This window comes from Telopea speciosissima, chromosome 4, assembly GCF_018873765.1.
Source record: "Telopea speciosissima isolate NSW1024214 ecotype Mountain lineage chromosome 4, Tspe_v1, whole genome shotgun sequence".
In the NCBI taxonomy this organism is placed as follows: domain Eukaryota; kingdom Viridiplantae; phylum Streptophyta; class Magnoliopsida; order Proteales; family Proteaceae; genus Telopea; species Telopea speciosissima.
Window position 1 is genome coordinate 61,109,458 of NC_057919.1, and position 18,283 is coordinate 61,127,740.

Sequence of the window (18,283 nt, forward strand, 5' to 3'; positions counted from 1 at the left end):
GGATGTCAAAGTGACATAACTCCCCCTATTTGACACATGGTAACCAATCTGTTTCCTCTCATGCGGCCGTGCATGAAAACTTCCCCATGTAAAATTTACTTATTTTTTAAATGTCTTTTACTTAAAACATTTATAGAAAAAACTTTTTCCGAGATACAAATTTTTAGGTTAGTTTGAAGCTCCTTCTATTTCTGCCACATGGAACGCGATCCATCAATTAAACGTTGGTTACTTAGGGATTGATCTGGGATCTGGATTAGCCATCTATCAGTTTCACCAATAGTCGGAAAACCAGGTTTTCTAACTCGACTCGTCTTTCAAAAAAAAATTGATGACTTGGCCTTGTCAAACGCGGTCAAGGCGAGTCATGTTTTTAATTTTGTAATGCAATAATATGTATAACTTTGTAATAAAAAAAAAAAGAAAAATATGAGAAAATTAGAAGAAAAAAAAATCAAGGAATCACATATCAATGCATTTTTGAGTTCATACCATTAAACAAGAGAAGGGAGTCGAGGAGTTCAGGGTTTCTTATTGTTTTAGAATATGGATTTTCTATTTTACTTAACTCAGTTTCTAAGTGAATCGGCTTTATGATTTTTTTTAAAAATGACTAAACTTATTGAGTTTGTCATGACTCGGGTAAAAATACCGAGTCTTATTTTTGACTCAGACAATTTATAACCCAGTCTAGTCATTTTTTACCCTGACCTAGTCTATACGACTCTTGATCAGGTTTTCCAAAATTTTGACTCGACTCAGTTGACTTGCCCCAGTCAAAACCCAATTTTCCAACTATGACTTTCGGGTTCAAATTCAATAAAATTTCTACCACATATATGTATGTGGCGAAAAGATTCTACTAGAAAATGATCCATTAAAATTTTTTTCTCTCTATCTCTCCCCACCTCACATGAAATAACCTCACAATCTTCTTAAATACAAAATCATTCCATCATACTCCAATGGTGCACTCCTCTATGCTACTTGCTCAAGAACTCTCTCCTATGTATTTATTAGTTTTCAATTTTTGTCACGACATATTCAATGCTTCGTTGTCCCACTTGAACTATTCCAATGTAGTGTCCCACATGACAGAAACAAGATAAAGAACTCTCTCCAAAAGATGTAAATGTTCATGAATGTTTATTGGAGAAATTTTTCATATACGGTCGGATCGTGAAAACTGTGTATGTGAGAGGGTGGGAGTTTCAATGCATTAATTAATAGGTGGGGATTTATGACTTTTTCAACTCTTTGTAAGTTGTGTATGAAAACTTTTCCCATGTTTATTTCAATAAATTTCTTTTGAGTTCTCATAAAAGTTTTAAAAAATAAACTCTCTGCAGATTGGGGTATTGGGCCATCTAAACCTCCGATCCAATCCAATAAATATATGATAGAAATCTATCGATTGAGGAAGCTTGCTCTTCAATTTTCTCATTTTTATTTGCATTTTCACTCTATGTAGACGTGCACTATACTTCAACTCAGCCAGGAATACTTAATTAAAACACTAAAAAGGAAGCTTGCTTGCTCTTCAATTTTGATTTGTTTTTTACTCTCTTGTTTGTAGAAGACTTGCACCATACTTCAACTCAGCCAAAATGCCTAAAAGAAAACCTTGAAATACTAAAAAATTTACCTTAAATTCTTGATGGATGTGCCCAACCTTTGCTTTCTATCCCATCCCACTCTTCCAATTGGGCATAGCAGTTAGTTTGCGAAAATCTGGCAACATGTCCAACCCTCTTCCATTCTTAAAATACTCAAAGTAGACAACAACTTTGATACATAAAAAATTTACACAACACGTTAATGGGTTGGTTGTGTTGGTTGTCCTTCCTCAACAACAATGATTTATATTTTAGGGTTCTTAAGAGCAGGATCGGAATCCGGATTGGCCAGAATTGGGATTGGCCTCGACAATAGTTTATATGAATTTCCTTAATAGTCTGTTTTGATAAATTTATATGATAGTCTAAACATTCTATACATGGCAAATCGGATGGACCCAAATTTTATGGATTATTAGAATCAAGGTCCTTACCTACATGTCAAATTTCAGCAAAAAATTGGAGTTTGTTAAGCTATATATATATATAGAGAGAGAGTTACAAGAGAGGGTGCATAGGCATACATATCGACTAGAAATTATAAAGATGCATGACAATACACGGGAAAGTATTTGATTGAATTAAAATTTCAAAATTTTGACATGTTTCTAATCCAAACCCGATCCTATCTATCCAAAGGTCAGAATCATCATACCATTTTGCCACATGGTGGAAAATAGTAGACAATTATGATAAGCTTAGTACAATGTGGTTCAAACTATTGAGTCATTACTCGTTACGATTAGTAATAGTGAAAATGAAACTTTCCGTCAGAAAGTGATAAGTGTTTTTTTATGGGAAAGAAAACTAAACTTTAATTGAGAAGAAAAGAAGACTCATTATCGGTTACATTAGTTCTTTTCCTACTACATCTAGTAGAGTAGAGATAGCAAGATCATTAGCAACTAAAACAAAAGACCTATCCATCTTAAAAATACACATTTTTCCATACGACCTCAAATTAGTTTTAAAATCTCACAAAACAGTAAAAAAACTCCCATGGTCATTGATATCCTTGTTGAGTCAGCCGTTGTACCAAATCCGCACAATCATTCCAGATGTCGATGCATTTGCCTCCCAAAGCCCCTATTCTTTGCAATCCTTGGAGCAGTCCTTTTGCTTCGGCCTCTTGTGCTATCTCTGTATAATCAACATCTGCATTAGAAAATATAAAATTATTTTTATAAATCACAGTAGAAACTCATCCAGCTTCCGTAGTCTCAAAGGTATCATTTGAATATGAAAGGTAAGGGTAGACTGGTAAAAGATACATGGTAGACCTTGTCTATATCTCGCGAGAGAGGCTTCTCCAAACTAGAAATGTAGGATTTGTCCTCTCAGATATCAGATATTTATTTACTGTTTTTAAAAGAAAGAATAAAATAAGAAAAAATTAGAAGAAGAAATCTACAGTTATTTTTTTGTTTGGTAAAAAAATTTTACACTTGCATCATGAAGAAACTTTTTCCATATAAATTTAAAGGAAAATGTAATTCGTCCGGTAGCATGGCCTAACCCTGTGTCTATCTCTTTCTTCTGCTTTTGTGAAATGACATCTATGCTTCTACTCGGGGAGGAGAGAGATAGACACATCATCATGGCGTCTAGTTATTTCTCCGCAAAAGTGGAGTAAAGCGGATCTACAAGCACCATTACACGTTTAATTGCGCCAAGATGTGTGCGGCACAGCCCAACCCTCGGATGCCCCCTAGGTGCTGAGCTCCCTCGATAGGAGTCGGATCCTTACATGTTAGCACATTGTAGTTTTTCAACTAGCCTTCTACATCAGGGATATTAATAATGTATCAAGAAAAATTGGTACAAGAAATCGTGAATACATTTCTTGATAAAAGGATCCATAGACAAGAATTCTTAATTGACTAATTGTAAAAAGTCCCAAAGTATGGAACGAAGGAATATCCCAAATCTACACCAGGGTTTGATAGTGAGATAACGCTAGTGTAGCCACGCTCTCGGACAAAGAACACTTGTCCAAAATTTAAATAATAAAATAAAAAGTAGAGTTTGGGATCAGACCTTGACCAATGGGTGGGATCAAGGATGGCATGGGTAGGGTGTTCCTTTCCATAGGGAACGGGAGAGAGACACAGAGAGTGGGCACCCAACATGCAGCTCGGGCAGGTGCTGGACAGAATCCTTTTGGTGATGAAGGTGGGTGGGCAGCTTCATATGATTTTATTATTGGCGAAGAAAATCCTCGTCAAATTCAAATTCTGTCTGCTCGGCTCTTATCAAAATCAAAAGGTTTTTATTTTTTTTGGTAAAACAAAATCACAAGATTGGTTAATAGTAATGGAAAAACCACGCAATCATTGTGAGGATGCTTTCACACGTCCTCTCACAGAGGGTTTTAGTTCACCATAACCATTATTTTTTTTTTTGGAGAATGTTCTCTATACCGCATAGGCTGCGCCCAAGCACATGGGTCTGCCACTCAGGAACAAGGTGGTCATTGCGCCCACCCCCATGTGCCTAGGGGTGTCAATAATACCCGGCTGGCCCGAACCCGCCCTAAGCCCGGACCCGACCCGACCCTGATCTACCAACCCGAAGGGCGGGTTAGGGTTGAGTTTTTGGCTGACCCTGGCAGGGTCGGGTCGGGTTCGGGATAAGACCTCGGGCTTAGCCCGGACCCAACCCTGTATTAGTTATAGATATATAATATTATATATTAATGTAGATATTATAAAGGAAAAGACAAAAAGCCAATAGTAAACCCTAAAATCTAAATCCCTTTTCATTTTTTCACTTATCCAGATCCGAAAAGCCGCCGCTCGACGATCGTACCTTCATCTTCCTCCTTGCTATCAAGCTTTAGTGAATATCAAGGAAGCTGCTTACCTGCGTCGAGTTCTTACGTTCGTCTTATCTACTGACTTGCTTCCAACAATGTTTGTTCATGGATTTCGACAGAGAGAGAGAGAGAGAGAGGAGATTCGCGAGTACTTTGGTAGTCTGGTAGAATACTAGGGAGTACAACATGAAGGTACAATGATGCAGATAGGCGTTGGATAAGAAGCAGAGTTTGAGCCGAAGTTTGTTTAGTTGAGTCCATAGTAGAGTCTAAATCTATTTATGTTTTAATTAGGGTTTCTTGTTTTAGTTTTAGAGTAAGAGTATTCAATTATTTTTTTTAAATACCATTGTAATCCACCGATACTCAGATTTGAGAGTTTTGGAATGAAATTTTTTTTGGGTTAACCAATGGTTGCCATGAGCCTTGCGTGCACTCCTCCCTCCACTGATTTCCTTCTTCTTTCTTCTTTTACCCAGCTGCTATTTGCGTTTATTCCTATTGGTTGCTTATGCTATTGAGGATTGAGAGGCCTTGGGGGTGTGGTTGCTACTCTCAAAATTTCAGAACAAAAGACCTCCAGATGAGAGAGATCTATCTCTCAAGAAGATTGAAACCCTGTTCCGCCTGGTTCTGTTAGCCGAAGGTTGAAGAAGACTTCAATCGTGAGTCTAATTCAAACCCCTATTTGTTTTATTTCCCTTAATACCCCTGCCCTTTATTCCTTATTCTCCACTTAGTCTATTATTTTGCTTTGTTCCAAGTGTGACCCTTCACATTAGTTACAATCCCCTATTTATCTTTTCACTCTTGCCTACCCAAATACACTATTAGTTTCTGTTCATTTACAATCCTGCTACTGTTCTTATAAATCTTCAAGCCATTGAAAGTTGGAACTTTATTCTGTAAATGAATATCATAGACAGAACCAACAGTATATGTTCTTCTGTTTATGGTGGGTAGATAGTTCTCTCCCTTAAATTCAAGTCAAAATGTTGCATTTGTTGTATTGGCTATTGATAAAACATTAAAGCCTCTTGCAATATATAAATTAAGCTCTTAGGATTTATGAATTTTTAATGTTTATTCTTTCGCTAGCTTTGTTCTTTTTATCTCATGTGTTCAATAATTTGAGTTCTTGAGGAAAATGTAATTGAGGTACTTGAGATAAGCTTGCAGTCAAGATTTATAGATGTTTGTGAATTATTTTTATTTAAATTTACAAGTCCCTCTCTCCCTCTCTCCTTCCCCTCTTATTCTTCTTCTTTAAAGAATTTTTCAGGTTTTTTTTAGATATATTTTTTGATATATATCAATCAGGGTCAAGATAGGGTCAATCAGGGCCAACCCGACCCTGCCCAACCTTATCAGGGTCGGGTCGGGCCTGGCCGGGTTAGGAAAAACCCTGGCAGGGTCGGGTCAGGGTTGAGGGTTTCTTGGCCCTGCCAGGGTTGGGTCAGGGTCAGGGTTTAGGTTAAGGCCTCTAGGGTTAGGGTCAGGGTTTAGGCAGGCCCAGCCCAACCCGACCCATTGACACCCCTACATGTGCCTAGGCGCAGCCTGCGCTGTGGCACAGAGAATAGTGCCCCCTTTTTTTTAATCCAATCTTAGAGATCAGTTCACGTGAGGAGGAGAGAAATAAAAGGAAATGGTGCTGATGTAACCTCCACAATAGGCTAAAAAAACCATTTTTTCTGAACTTAAAAAATAAAAATCATTTCTGCTAATAAGACGGACAAGAATATGAATGTTTTCCTCCTTCCACAGTGTCGAAAAAATGTTTTGACTCCACAAAAACTTTAGGAAGAAAAAAAAAACAAAAAGACTGTGATTCCTGCACCGGGAGGCCCAGACACACAAGCGCAGGAAAGTATAGTCCTGCTCCTAATGAAATAAAAAATACATAAATTTTGATGCCCTTGTCTGCATTCCCATTAGACCCATACTGGTGCATGCACTACATGACTAGACAACATCTCTTGTGCCCAATAAATAAATAAATAAAGGGCAAAAGTCGTTGCATGGTTATGTAGACCTGCACCATTGCAAGGGCCAATGAGAGCACACAAAAGGGCATCAACACGAATAAGATTTTTTATTTCAGGAGGGGTTGGGCAGTAATTTTGCACATTTCTATGTCTAAATGTAAGAGCCGACTAGGGGTGTCAATCGGTCGGTTTGGTCCAGGTTCGGTCCGATTTTTTCGATTTCGGTATGGCTTTTAGGGAAACCGAAACCGAACCAATAAGGACTTTTCGGTTCCGGCTCGGTTTCAGTTTTAGTTTCGATGCGGTTTGATTTCGTGTTGGTTTCAGTTTATGATAACGGGCTGATAGCGGTTTGGATTCGATTCGGTACCTGATTTTTTAAAACAAGTTGGGTTCGGTTTGTGCCTATTTTCTCTTCTTTCTCTCTTCAACTACATAAAATATTTCATTAGCCCCACACTTAAAAAGGAGATCAATGGAATAAAAATTGTTACATTATCAATTTCCCTATTTTCATAACCCCATACTCATTGATTTGTAACAATTTCCCTTACAACCATAAATTTGCTCACTAATATTGAAATCAATTCAATTATTCATAATCTTATACTCATTATTTTTTTATCGGTTTCATCGGTTTGATTTTCAGTTTGTTATCGGTCGGTCCGATGCGATCTGATTTTCAGTCGGTCCAATCATACCCCAGTCCAAAACCAATCCAATAAGGATCGGTTCGATTCGGTCTCGGGTTTTTTTCAATTAGTTTCGATTGATCTTAACAGTTCGGGCTAGGATTTAACACCCTTACATGTGACCAAGCAGCATTCTTCTCATAAATAAAATATGGGAAAATGTTCTATGTAGGGGGGAGGGGGCATTGGCCACCTCCAGACACAGTGGAGGGCAAAATGACCGCCTTGCCCCCATATGAAAGGCAAAATTTACATCCCAAGATCCAAGCACGCGTTCTCATTGACTACCGCACACGGGGCCTTGTACTCTCCCACTAAGAACGCTCACTCATAAAATATTGACTATGTCAAAACACATTATAGAGATTTTTTTTTTTTAATAAACAACCCATTATGGAGATTATATTATTATAAAACGTACTCTTGTTGACAAACTGTTCATTATCACCTGTTCAAGTGGTGGACCACTTGGACGGTTGAAACTTGGGACCATAACCACAAATCTTCATAGGCTCATAGCAGCTAGAATGAAGATAAAAAGAAGGGCTCATGTTCTCTGTCCCGCAGCGCAAGCTGCACCCAAATACATGGGTCTGACACTTAGGGGGCAGGGTGGTCATTGCACCCACCCCCATGTGTCTGGGTGCAGCCTGCGCCCTCGGCACAGAGAACATTCTCCCTAAAAAGAAAAATATGGCTTCCACCCAAAAAATTAAAAAAACATGGCTATTGGAGTTTTCAGCTTAGTCAAGGTACACCGGGACCATAAACAGTGAATAAACCTAAAATAAGGTCAAAGGTTTTGTGCATGGCGGTGCACCATGCATAGTCGAATAGTAAGAATCGGTATAGAATCCACGAGAATCTATACACTAACATGGTTACAATTCTTTTTCTTTTATTAAATGTCTTTTAATAAAAAATAAAGATTCAAAATATCTTCTTACATATTTTTGTTTTCTCTTTGGTTTTGTCTCTCATAAGACTTTAAACCCACAATTATGTTATACTTGTAAGTGTTAAGAAAATGGTGTATAAATTATTAGTTGCAAAAGTCCTCTCCAACAATCTCTTCCTCCACACAAGAGCACACTTGTAAATTGAGATTTTACTCAAGGGATTGGCATATTTGAGTTTTCATGTCTCAATTCTAATACAATCTATTGAGACTCGGGGTAAAACTCAATTTTATAAGATGGTGAGATGATAAATATGTTATTAAAAGTTTTCACATCGAACTACTCACATAGGATGTAAGATCATTTTGTTTTCACATATAAACTAACACTTTGGGACACTAATAATAGACGCCCGTTGTTTCCAAACTCTTCTACACGTATATGATATTGTACATCAAATTATTGAGCAATTCGAAATTTCGAAAACAAAATACCCAAAAAGAAAACCTTCCAACCTAGAGCCAGCTTTAAAGCAGCTTAAAAATTAGTAGTAAATGGATAAAGGACCACAAGGCACAAGAAAAGGGATTAAACAACCTCCTTACAAAATTCGAAACAAAATGGTGAATTAAGAATTGTAATTTTATTTATTTATTTTTTAAATATAACATTTTAAAGAGAAAAAAAAAAAAAAAGCTATCATGTTGTTCGCGGTCCTTGCCAATAAGGTCAATGGGAGTACTTGCACATACTTCCAACAAGGGTGGGCTCACGAGGAAGGGGTGGTCATTTCACCCACCCTATGTCTAGGTGTAGCTTTGTAGAGCCTCTCAAAGTGGAAACTGCCAATTATCCTTATTTTTTAAATGAGGATAAATTTCATTTACTCATTTCACATATTAAATATTTTTTTATCACTATTAGAGAATTTTTTAGTTCTTTCCCTTAGCACTATTAGAGGAAGGGTCCAAAATACCCTCCCAATGTCACTTTTTATCTCTTTTGTGTTCCCAAAGTACCGTGGTAACCCTTTTCTATTTTTATTAAGGGAGAAAGAATGCTACCTAGGCGCATGTGTGCTACCCTTGCATCCAGACACAGGTGCAGGCGAAATGATCATCGCACCCCCATGGAAAGCGGAATTTCCTGAAGATGCAAGGGCAGTGTACCTCACGTGCCCAAGTAGTGTTCTCTTTCCATTAATGATTATTAAATACTTGTATATAATACCAAAGCGTTATACAATAACCCGATAAGAGAAAAATAATAACCCGATAAGAGAAAAATCGACCTAAACCAAACTTCAATTTAACGGTTGAGTCTAGTAATAGACCGAACCAGTCTGCCAAACCAAAATCGGACAGATTGATACATTTCACTAGGGGAATCAAACCATTGGTTCGGCCCAGTTTCGATCGGCCTGAATCGATTTTGGTTTCAATCTAAAAATGAGTGAGACCAAAACCAAAATGTTAAGAAACTTTGGTTTTTCAATATTGGGTTAATGTCGGTTTAGATCGGTTAGTTTTCGGGTTTGAAGGATTAAAATCCTTTGCAGTGCAGGCATCTTGCAGTGCACTGGTGTGCAGGCTTGAGAGCTCGACGCATGGAAGAAGCTTCATCCAATGGTGCGAGCTCAATGCAAGGCATTTTTTTCCCTTTCTTCTCGAGCTCAGCACTGTTGGATGGCGCAACTTCCACGTGTCGAGCTCTCAAGCCTGCACTGCAGTATACCGCAAGATTAGGACAGTGCAGAGGATTTTTTTTTGGATTTGAACCACAATGAAATCTTACATTCATAACTTATAGTGAGAAAAGAAGATTCAATTAAAAAAAAAATTTATTTACCTTCCTCAAGTCAAACTAGTAAACAATTGTGAATAAAAAAAAAGATTTGATGTATTCATGTTGTAACCTAAAGAAAGAGGAATAAATTGTATAGGGGAAGATAACTAATATTAAAATTAATTGATAAATAGAATTTGTAGCGAAATCATTGGTACAAATCATATCATTATTTATCATTAATTTTAAGGAGAACATAACTAATATTGAAATTAATGAATAATTAGTCAATGAGAAGATAATTAATATTAAAATCATAAAATGAACCCTACTATCAAATCATTCATTTGACTATCCAACTAATGGTGTATAGTGAACAAAGAGATCAATAAATCAATTTTCTTATTCATAATTTCATTCTCATTGATTTGTAACAATTTTCCTTAACGAATAAGATGATCTGACCTAATTCCAATCCCTGTTTAACTAGCCAGTTGGTTACCAAAAAAAAAAAAATTCCCTCCTTACAATCAGAAATTTTTTCACTAATATTGAAATCAATTGATAATTAATTTACTTAATTCTAATCTCATATTCAATGATTTTTTATCGGTTTCATTTGGTTCGATTTTTTATTTTGATATGTATCGGTGTTGTTCGATGCAGTCCACATTTCAGTCGGTCTCCCCGTACTCCAATCTCAAACCAATCCGATACACGTGGCACCAAACTAAACCACAGTTTTTTTTGTCCCCGACAGAGAGCCAAAGGCCTGCACGCTTCAGAAAATAGAGAATTTGATTGGTGGGAGCCCCAAAAAGAATGACAAAAATGTGGGAGCAGGGAGGCAGTCACTGAACGGCCAACTGTTAAATGGGTAACTGAAGACAAAATCATGAGAACAGGCAAAAAGGAAAAGAAAGGAGAAGGTGAGAGGTGCTACAAGAATGAACAAAAACTTCCCCTTCCCTCTTCTTTAATTCGTTTTGGGGGGAGAGAAGGAGAAGAAATCTGAAAAGACAGAGAGAGAGAGAGAGAGAGAGGGGGCAGAGCAGGAGAGCCCTTCTTTTTAATACCTTTTTTCATGAGAGGGAGGGAGAAGGGCTCTACTGTTCTGGTCTATTAATTTGACATTTCTCATCCACTGAGCTGCTTGAGCTTTGAGAGGGGAGGGGGTGTTGTGATGATCCGATTGTGGATTTCAGCTCTTCAACTATTAGAGCTCCCGGTGAGTTCTGTAGTCCATTTGTTATATGGGTTATACATTTTCAGTACAGCTGTGGCAACGGATATTTCACAGGCATTGAATGAATTTTTCAAGCCCAATGTGAAAATTAATACAAACATGGATATGAACCTCAACAATGCTACTGGGTTGAGAAGGGTGGACTCTAAACCATCAACTAACCTTGATGATTTGCCTCCTATTGTCTTAATCCATGGCATCTTTGGCTTTGGCAAAGGGGTAAGTGATATGTAGTCTCATTTTGTTGAAATGGGTTCTTCACCATTCTCCTTCTTCCTTTGTTGTGATCCAAATTGTGTTTTTGCTTCTACTATTGCAGAGGTTAGGTGGCTTGTCTTATTTTGCCGGAGCAGAGAAGAAGGATGACCGGGTTCTTGTTCCCGACCTGGGTTCCTTAACGAGCGTATATGATAGGTAAGTGCTTGAAAGCTGTGTAAATTACCATAAGGTCACATCCTTGGCCTTTACCTTCTTCTCTTTGTGTACCTTTTTGTCACTGTTCTTAATTTGTTGCAAACATTCAGGGCTCGCGAATTGTTTTATTATTTGAAAGGCGGGCAAGTGGATTATGGAAAAGAACACAGCAAAGCTTGTGGGCATTCCCAGTTTGGAAGGATTTATGAGCAAGGTTTGTTAATGAAACACTACTCTATTTTTTGTTTCCTCTGCAGGATACTTGGTTAACTCTGGTTTGCCTGGAATGCAGGACATTATCCTGAATGGGACGAAGATCATCCTATTCACTTTGTTGGACATTCTGCAGGAGCTCCGGTGGTTCGCGTTTTGCAGCAAATGTTAGCAGACAAGGTCAGCCAATTTCCAAATCTCTAATCCCCCCCCCCCCTTGATTAAGGGAGAAGAAGAAGCGAAATTAATGATGGTGTTGGGTAATTTTATTACTAAAAATCTAAATTTCACTCTAATTTTAGGCTTTCAAGGAATATGAGGACACTTCAGAGAACTGGGTATTAAGCATAACTTCTTTATCTGGGGCGTTGAATGGGACCACAAGAACCTACTTTGATGGGATGCAGTGAGTTGAATTTTTTTCCTTATTATTTTCTTCTTTTTATACTAATCCTGGTTTTTCTGTATGACATCTCTGCAATTTTCCGTTGTCTAATTTCCCAGACCTGAAGATGGAAGATCTATGAAGCCCATCTGCCTGCTTCTGTTTTGCCGCTTGGGTGTCATAATTTATGAATGGCTTGACATTCCATGGCTAAAGAACTACTATGATTTTGGGTTCAGCCACTTCAACATGTCCTGGAAGAAAATTGGTATTTCTGGTCTTGTGGATTGCCTCCTGGGGAACAGTGGTCCTTTTGCTTCAGGAGACTGGATGCTTCCAGATCTTACAATACAAGGATCCATGAGGGTAAACTCTAATCTCAAGACTTTCCCTAACACATTCTACTTCAGCTATGCTACAAAGAGGACTAGGAAGGTCATGGGGAACACAGTACCTTCCAGCATACTGGGTGTACACCCCCTTTTCTTTATTAGAATTCTGCAGATGAGCCAATGGCGACATCCATCGGATGTATTGCCTCCTTATAAAGGATATCGGTGGGTATTCTGTAACTTTTTTGGTGCTTAAAATTCCAGCTAAATGAATCAAATCTTCTTCACTGTATTGCTAATTAGTTTCATGCTTTCCTTGTTAAAATATGTGAAGGGATGAGGATTGGCAGGACAATGATGGAGCAATCAATACCATATCCATGACACATCCTCGCATTCCAGTTGAACACCCAAGCCGTTTCATCCCGGATGACTCTGATTACCAGCCTCTGCAACCGGGCATCTGGTTTGTTCTCTTGTTCTCTTGTTCTCTTGTTCTCTCTCATGTCATGATCAACACAATGTTAATTGATCCCCTCCGCAATCCTTTGCTATTACATTTTACATAATATGTGTACAGATAAAAAATCTCATCAGCTCAGTTTTGATGCCAAACAAAATATGTAATACATCCTGGTGATAGATTCAAATTGTCACTTTTACTTCAACTATTAAATTAACTGTCATGGATAAAATCATGCAATTCCACTACCAAAGTTGATCATCATCACTTATCACTTTCATTGTTGCTGTTACAATTATCATCATTATTGACTATCAGCTTAGTTCTAATACAGTGTTACCAAGTTTCTCCTCCCTACTCTGCCATCAATGCAGTTAATTACTGAGATGATTAATCCTTAATGATTTCTGGTTTTCTTGATGTCTGTAGATTCGTGAAAATTACAAATGGATTTAGTTTGATAGACGATAAGATCATTCACCAATTCAACTAAACCGAGCATAACCCCTTCATTTGTTTCCATTGTATGAATCTGTTTTCATCAGATTTTGCTATATTTAACTACATACTGAATGGTTTAGCACTATCACCTTCCACTGTATCACTATCGCTCTAACCCTTCCCGGGGGAGGGGGGTGACGAGATCTGCATATATTGATCAAGGATTCCCATGTCCATATGTCCTTTGACATCCGGGGCCATCTTAGTTTTTGGAACATCATGAAGCAGCCACCATATCAATCATGATTTTTAACCATCATAAACCTCCAACCCAATGTGTGATGATTACATCATTCTCTGGGCTCAACATGTATGTTTCCCCTCCTACCATCATCACAGACCACCAGCAACATCATTATAAAAAATTTATACAGATTCTTAAGTTCCATTTGTTTATGTAAAATATTGAATTCATTTCTGCTAGAATGAGGCATTATGTCAGTTAACACTGTCAATATTATAGACAAGATAAAAATTAAAAGCTAAAAATATTTTATTGTGCTTGGAAAAGGATATGTTTTCTGGCTAAATAAGTTAGTTTTAGTCCTAATCATAAGCAAAATCTATAAATTTAGGTAAGTGGTAGGATTTACATGAAAACAGAGAATTAATGTAAAGTCTTGAGTTGAGAAGTAGTAGTTTAATATTTTGTCTGTTCAAAATGCACCTCAATATACTAGAGGGCAGGAACCTAGTGCTTTGATTAATCAACCTAAAACTAATACCATTGGTGCTAATGATCTTGTTCTCTAAAAAACAGTAAAAATTGTTGTGATAATATTATGTGGTCTAGCAATATCTTTATTCATATACAAAGTACTTGGACATGTCACATATCTGTCTCTGAGATAGTATACAATTCTGCTATGCCAGTGCCACTGTATTCTAAGGCACTAGCTTCCCTCATGTTCAAAATTGACTCTTATATATTTCATTTTTGGGCTACTGTTATGTTTTCCTTTTGGTTTCTCACATTGCTCTAGTTTTGATCAATAATAATGGTACTCTTGAATGAGTAAAGAACTAAAAAAAGTTTTCGACGCAGGTACTACAAGATTGTTGATGAAGCTGATCACATACTTTTTGTTGTGAATCGGGAGAGAGCAGGAGTGAAATTTGATTTGATATACGACAGTATCTTTGAGCGCTGCAGAAAGCATGTTTTTAGAAACAAACCAAACATACCCAATCAAACACTCACACACCAGTAGCATAAAATGCATTCTGATTATACCTGAACCAAAGGGAATGAGAAACAAAGTTGCTAAAACAGCCGCAACACTTTTTATTTTCCCCTCCCTCCCTCTCTCTCTATTACCTCTGATGTAAATATTGCTTCTCTTTTATTTTTCTCTTTTCCCCTTCTTGTGCCAAAGCCAGATAGTAGCTTTGTGACAGTTTTTTGGAGTCTCATTTTGTAACACATACCTCTCTTTAAGAAAATTCAACTTTTTAAGTATCAAGCTTTGCATAAATTTCAACAAGCATGAATTTGCATCTGGTACAATATACTCTTTCATGATTCCTGCCAAGTTATTAGAGATTGGAATCAGGCACTGGATCTATCCCTTTGGGTTTCGATTCAATTCCAATTTGGATCAGCTGGAATTGGTCAGAATTGGCCAGAGCACCATTTTCAGATTATGGAAAAAAATTGGGATTAGGGAAGGCTGATTCCAATTCAAATCAACTGATTCTTTGGAAACCATTGTTTACTATGGTTTTGCCTTACATAGCATTATGGACCGAGTTTCCCTCCACCCACGGTGAATGGGATCTCATTCACCGAGGGGCGGAAAAGGGTATCGTGAGGGTGTTTTGGAACATACCAAAACCCTAGGATGAGTGGAGGAAAACTTTGTCCTATCCTTCTTGTCTACAAAACCAAAGTACACTTTTGAAACAGCAAAGTTCACCGAGGATGTTAAGTACCCAGAAGTAGGGGTGTACATGAATAGCCAAAATCCGTTTCCGTATCCGTGTCCGTATCCGTTTAGCACTATCCGAATCCGTCCGAAAGCTAAACGGATGCAGATACGGATAGGCTATAGCTATCTGAGAAGCTATATTTACATGTAAACAGATAAAATATCCGATCCGTATCCGTGTCAGAATCCGTCTGATAGTTAATCGGATGCAAATGCGGATATAGCACTATCCGAGCCGAATCCGATCCGTTTACAGCCCTACCCAGAAGTAATTTCCCTAAATGTTAAGTACCCTAGTTATTATAAGCTCATATTGCATTTATTCTCTGCAGTTTGACAATATTCTACAAGCAGCAAAGCACACCGTTCTGGTAGTGGGCACAGGGAAAGACAACTGAAACAGAAGGGAAGCAAACTATAATTTTATATAAAGCTATTACAAAATGCAATCACACCTGATCAAAATTAAGAACCAACACGAACAGAATCTAATTTGAAGACTATAATTTACATTCCAGTACACACTATAAAACCTATCTGTCAAATTCATCTATGGTACATCTGCTAACATCTTTCATTGGCTAGCTGAGAATGCTACACCATCTCTTGTATGAGCTTGAGTTGTACAAATATTACACAAGCGACGAGGAAAGAATAATCCCATCTTTTGGCAAAAATCTGACTCTTTCTAATCCCCAAAAGCTGTGAGAGTTCGAGATAGCCTCATCTTTTGACATCTTTTAAGTGATGCATGTGTCCTGACTCCAGATGTTGCATTACCATCACAGGGAAATATGATTCAGGTACCGAATCACAGCACCAATTAGGGAAATCTGCCGGAGGGCACATTCAAATATATGCCAGTGAGCTTCGGTCGTGGTCAGGCTGTGGCCGACCCCGAGTTGGAGTTGGTGGTCTTTGAATGTTGAGCTCCTGCAGAAACACAAAATGAACAGGATTAAGGAATGAACTGAGTTCTGACTGGCTGCCTTTACATGTGAATTGCATGAATTCCTACTAAAATCTTTACCTGCATCCATGTGTCCTCTAAGACACGCTCTGGAGAAGTCTCGGGTGACTGAAGGGGAGGTGGCAACGGATGAATCAGTTTTGGAACCACAACCAATCCCCTACCAACTACCAGTATTGCCCCAGCATTATTTGCCGTTCCTGATGCAGTTACTAACTTAGCATGAAAATGTAGTAGGCCAAGAGAAAACAGAATAGAGCTCCAAACTTCTTTAGCTTACCACAGTAGTTAGTAGCAGAAAATAGAGTGATAAGATGTCCCTGGGCAAACCGCTCAAAACCATCCATGACACACTCATGTGCTCTAATAATGAGTTGCAATTTGTTTTTCTTGCAAAAGTCCATGACTCGGTCAGGCTGCCATCAATTGTAACAAAATTAATATATGGTTTCAAAAGCAAATGTAGTCAATATTAACACACAAAATTCCATCATTTTTCTTGATTTATATTAATGGATATCAAAATTATTAATGTTAAATATGTACAAGTGGAAAATTCGAATGCATCACACGAAGGAAAAAATGTAAACAACTTTACAGGAAGTTGAGGCCCCAAAGACGGTCTTTAGGGAGGGGGGGGACATAGGAAACAAAAAACATTGCATAGATGGTTCCTAGTGGAGGTAATTCATACCCCGAAAGTGACAAGACCAGGGCCCCTAGCATTTGGTCTCAAACCCTCTATACTATCATTTTCTGTAGGATCAGACCTGAAAATAACACCAACAGCAGTTGTATTAAGTCAAATATATACATCATAAACAAAGTCAATGCAAAGGTGAACTGAATTAAGATATACCATAGAAGATCCATGAGAATGATGGATCCTGCATCCATTGTAATGGGCCTTTCAAGTTTCTCTATTTGTTCTACAGAGTGTATTGACCTCCCAATGCCACCATGCATGCAAATAATTTTTTTCTCGATAAGTGCAGCAAGTGGGAGAAAGTTGAAAAGCTGATTGAACCGAGTCCACGCCCAGATCCCATCATTCTCACCCTACAAATGTAACTTTTATGAGTAATAATAGATTTTAATTGCAACTAAGAAAGAAATGGATATCCCATTAATACCATCCTCTCCATGCATTCGATACGAAAACCAAAGAGTGAATTAATGTCAGCAGCCTCATGGTTTCCTCGGATTAAATGTACATTCTCAGGATACTCGATCTGCTCAATCAAAACAAAGAGTCAATGGAAGCATGGATGGAGCAAGGTTAATGTTTGAGTTGGTTTATTTTAAGCAGAGATGTACCTTGAGAGCTAGAAGCAAAGTTATTGTTTCCAGGCTGTGCTGCCCACGATCAACATAATCCCCCAGGAATAGATAGTCAATATAACTGAGAAAGTTGAAGTTCATTGGTTAGAAAACAATCTGGAGGGTATACAAAATTAAGGTCAACTTATATTTTATGAAAATGGGGAAGACAGCCCAAATATTCTGTTATAAGAAAAAAATATTAAGATTCATGCTAAGATTAGGGGTAATCTTCCGCAGCACAATGTGTAGTGAAATGGATTGCTTCACTATGATCTTTTTGCTAATGTCTTTCATTCATGTTGTTCAATAAGTAGAGGGCAGGCAGAGAAATTTCACAGCCTGAGAAAACTGTACCGAATCTCTACAGCTGCCCCTCCCTCTCCCTCTCAAGGTCCCCCTCTCCCGTACCCCAACCTTTCCTCTGCATGTACCTCCCCGCTCCATCTGCTCTCTCTTCCACCATCCTCCCCTGACCTCTCCTCCTGTAGCCATTGTCCCACTTCCCTCAGTCTCCCTCATCCTCTGCATCTCACCGGCCACTCCCTATGTATCTCTCTGCCCTCTGAATCACCTCCCCACCCACACCCTCACCCTCTGATCCCAATGCGGACAAGAAAAAACGGCAATGAGCTGATCCCAACTTGAAAGTTACGTCTCCCTCTGCTTCCTTCTCCGGCGCTGCCGATGCCAGTTCCTCAGTGTTGCAGAATTGA

General features: G+C 38.2%; 2 protein-coding genes across 2 annotated transcripts in view; one reads left to right on the forward strand and one right to left on the reverse strand.

Annotated features, from left to right (window-relative positions):
- Window positions 1-10,944: 10,944 nt before the first annotated feature.
- LOC122660168 (lipase-like) lies at window positions 10,945-14,588 on the forward strand. The gene is made up of 8 exons (XM_043855359.1): window positions 10,945-11,260; window positions 11,361-11,455; window positions 11,566-11,669; window positions 11,748-11,848; window positions 11,971-12,074; window positions 12,173-12,610; window positions 12,720-12,851; window positions 14,395-14,588. The coding sequence occupies exons 1-8, from the start codon at window positions 10,979-10,981 to the stop codon at window positions 14,558-14,560; spliced, it is 1,422 nt and encodes a 473-aa protein (XP_043711294.1). The 5' UTR covers window positions 10,945-10,978; the 3' UTR covers window positions 14,561-14,588.
- Window positions 14,589-15,742: 1,154 nt separating this feature from the next.
- LOC122660167 (serine/threonine-protein phosphatase BSL1-like) overlaps window positions 15,743-18,283 on the reverse strand; it is a 57,786-nt gene continuing 55,245 nt past the window's right edge. The window contains exons 15-21 of the mRNA XM_043855358.1: window positions 17,565-17,649; window positions 17,381-17,479; window positions 17,107-17,306; window positions 16,942-17,017; window positions 16,528-16,663; window positions 16,308-16,447; window positions 15,743-16,210 (exon numbers count right to left, since the gene is read on the reverse strand). Of these exons, the coding sequence (XP_043711293.1) occupies window positions 16,127-16,210; window positions 16,308-16,447; window positions 16,528-16,663; window positions 16,942-17,017; window positions 17,107-17,306; window positions 17,381-17,479; window positions 17,565-17,649 (820 nt within the window). The 3' untranslated portion in view covers window positions 15,743-16,126. The remainder of the gene's footprint in view (window positions 16,211-16,307; window positions 16,448-16,527; window positions 16,664-16,941; window positions 17,018-17,106; window positions 17,307-17,380; window positions 17,480-17,564; window positions 17,650-18,283) is intronic.

Bases quoted from the DNA above. Each gene is read 5' to 3' on its own strand.
- LOC122660168 (XM_043855359.1), top strand. From the start codon at position 10,979: ATGATCCGATTGTGGATTTCAGCTCTTCAACTATTAGAGCTCCCGGTG. The intron at 11,670-11,747 runs GTTTGTTAATGA...CCTGGAATGCAG, and splicing joins TGGAAGGATTTATGAGCAAG to GACATTATCCTGAATGGGAC. The intron at 11,849-11,970 runs GTCAGCCAATTT...CTCTAATTTTAG, and splicing joins AGCAAATGTTAGCAGACAAG to GCTTTCAAGGAATATGAGGA.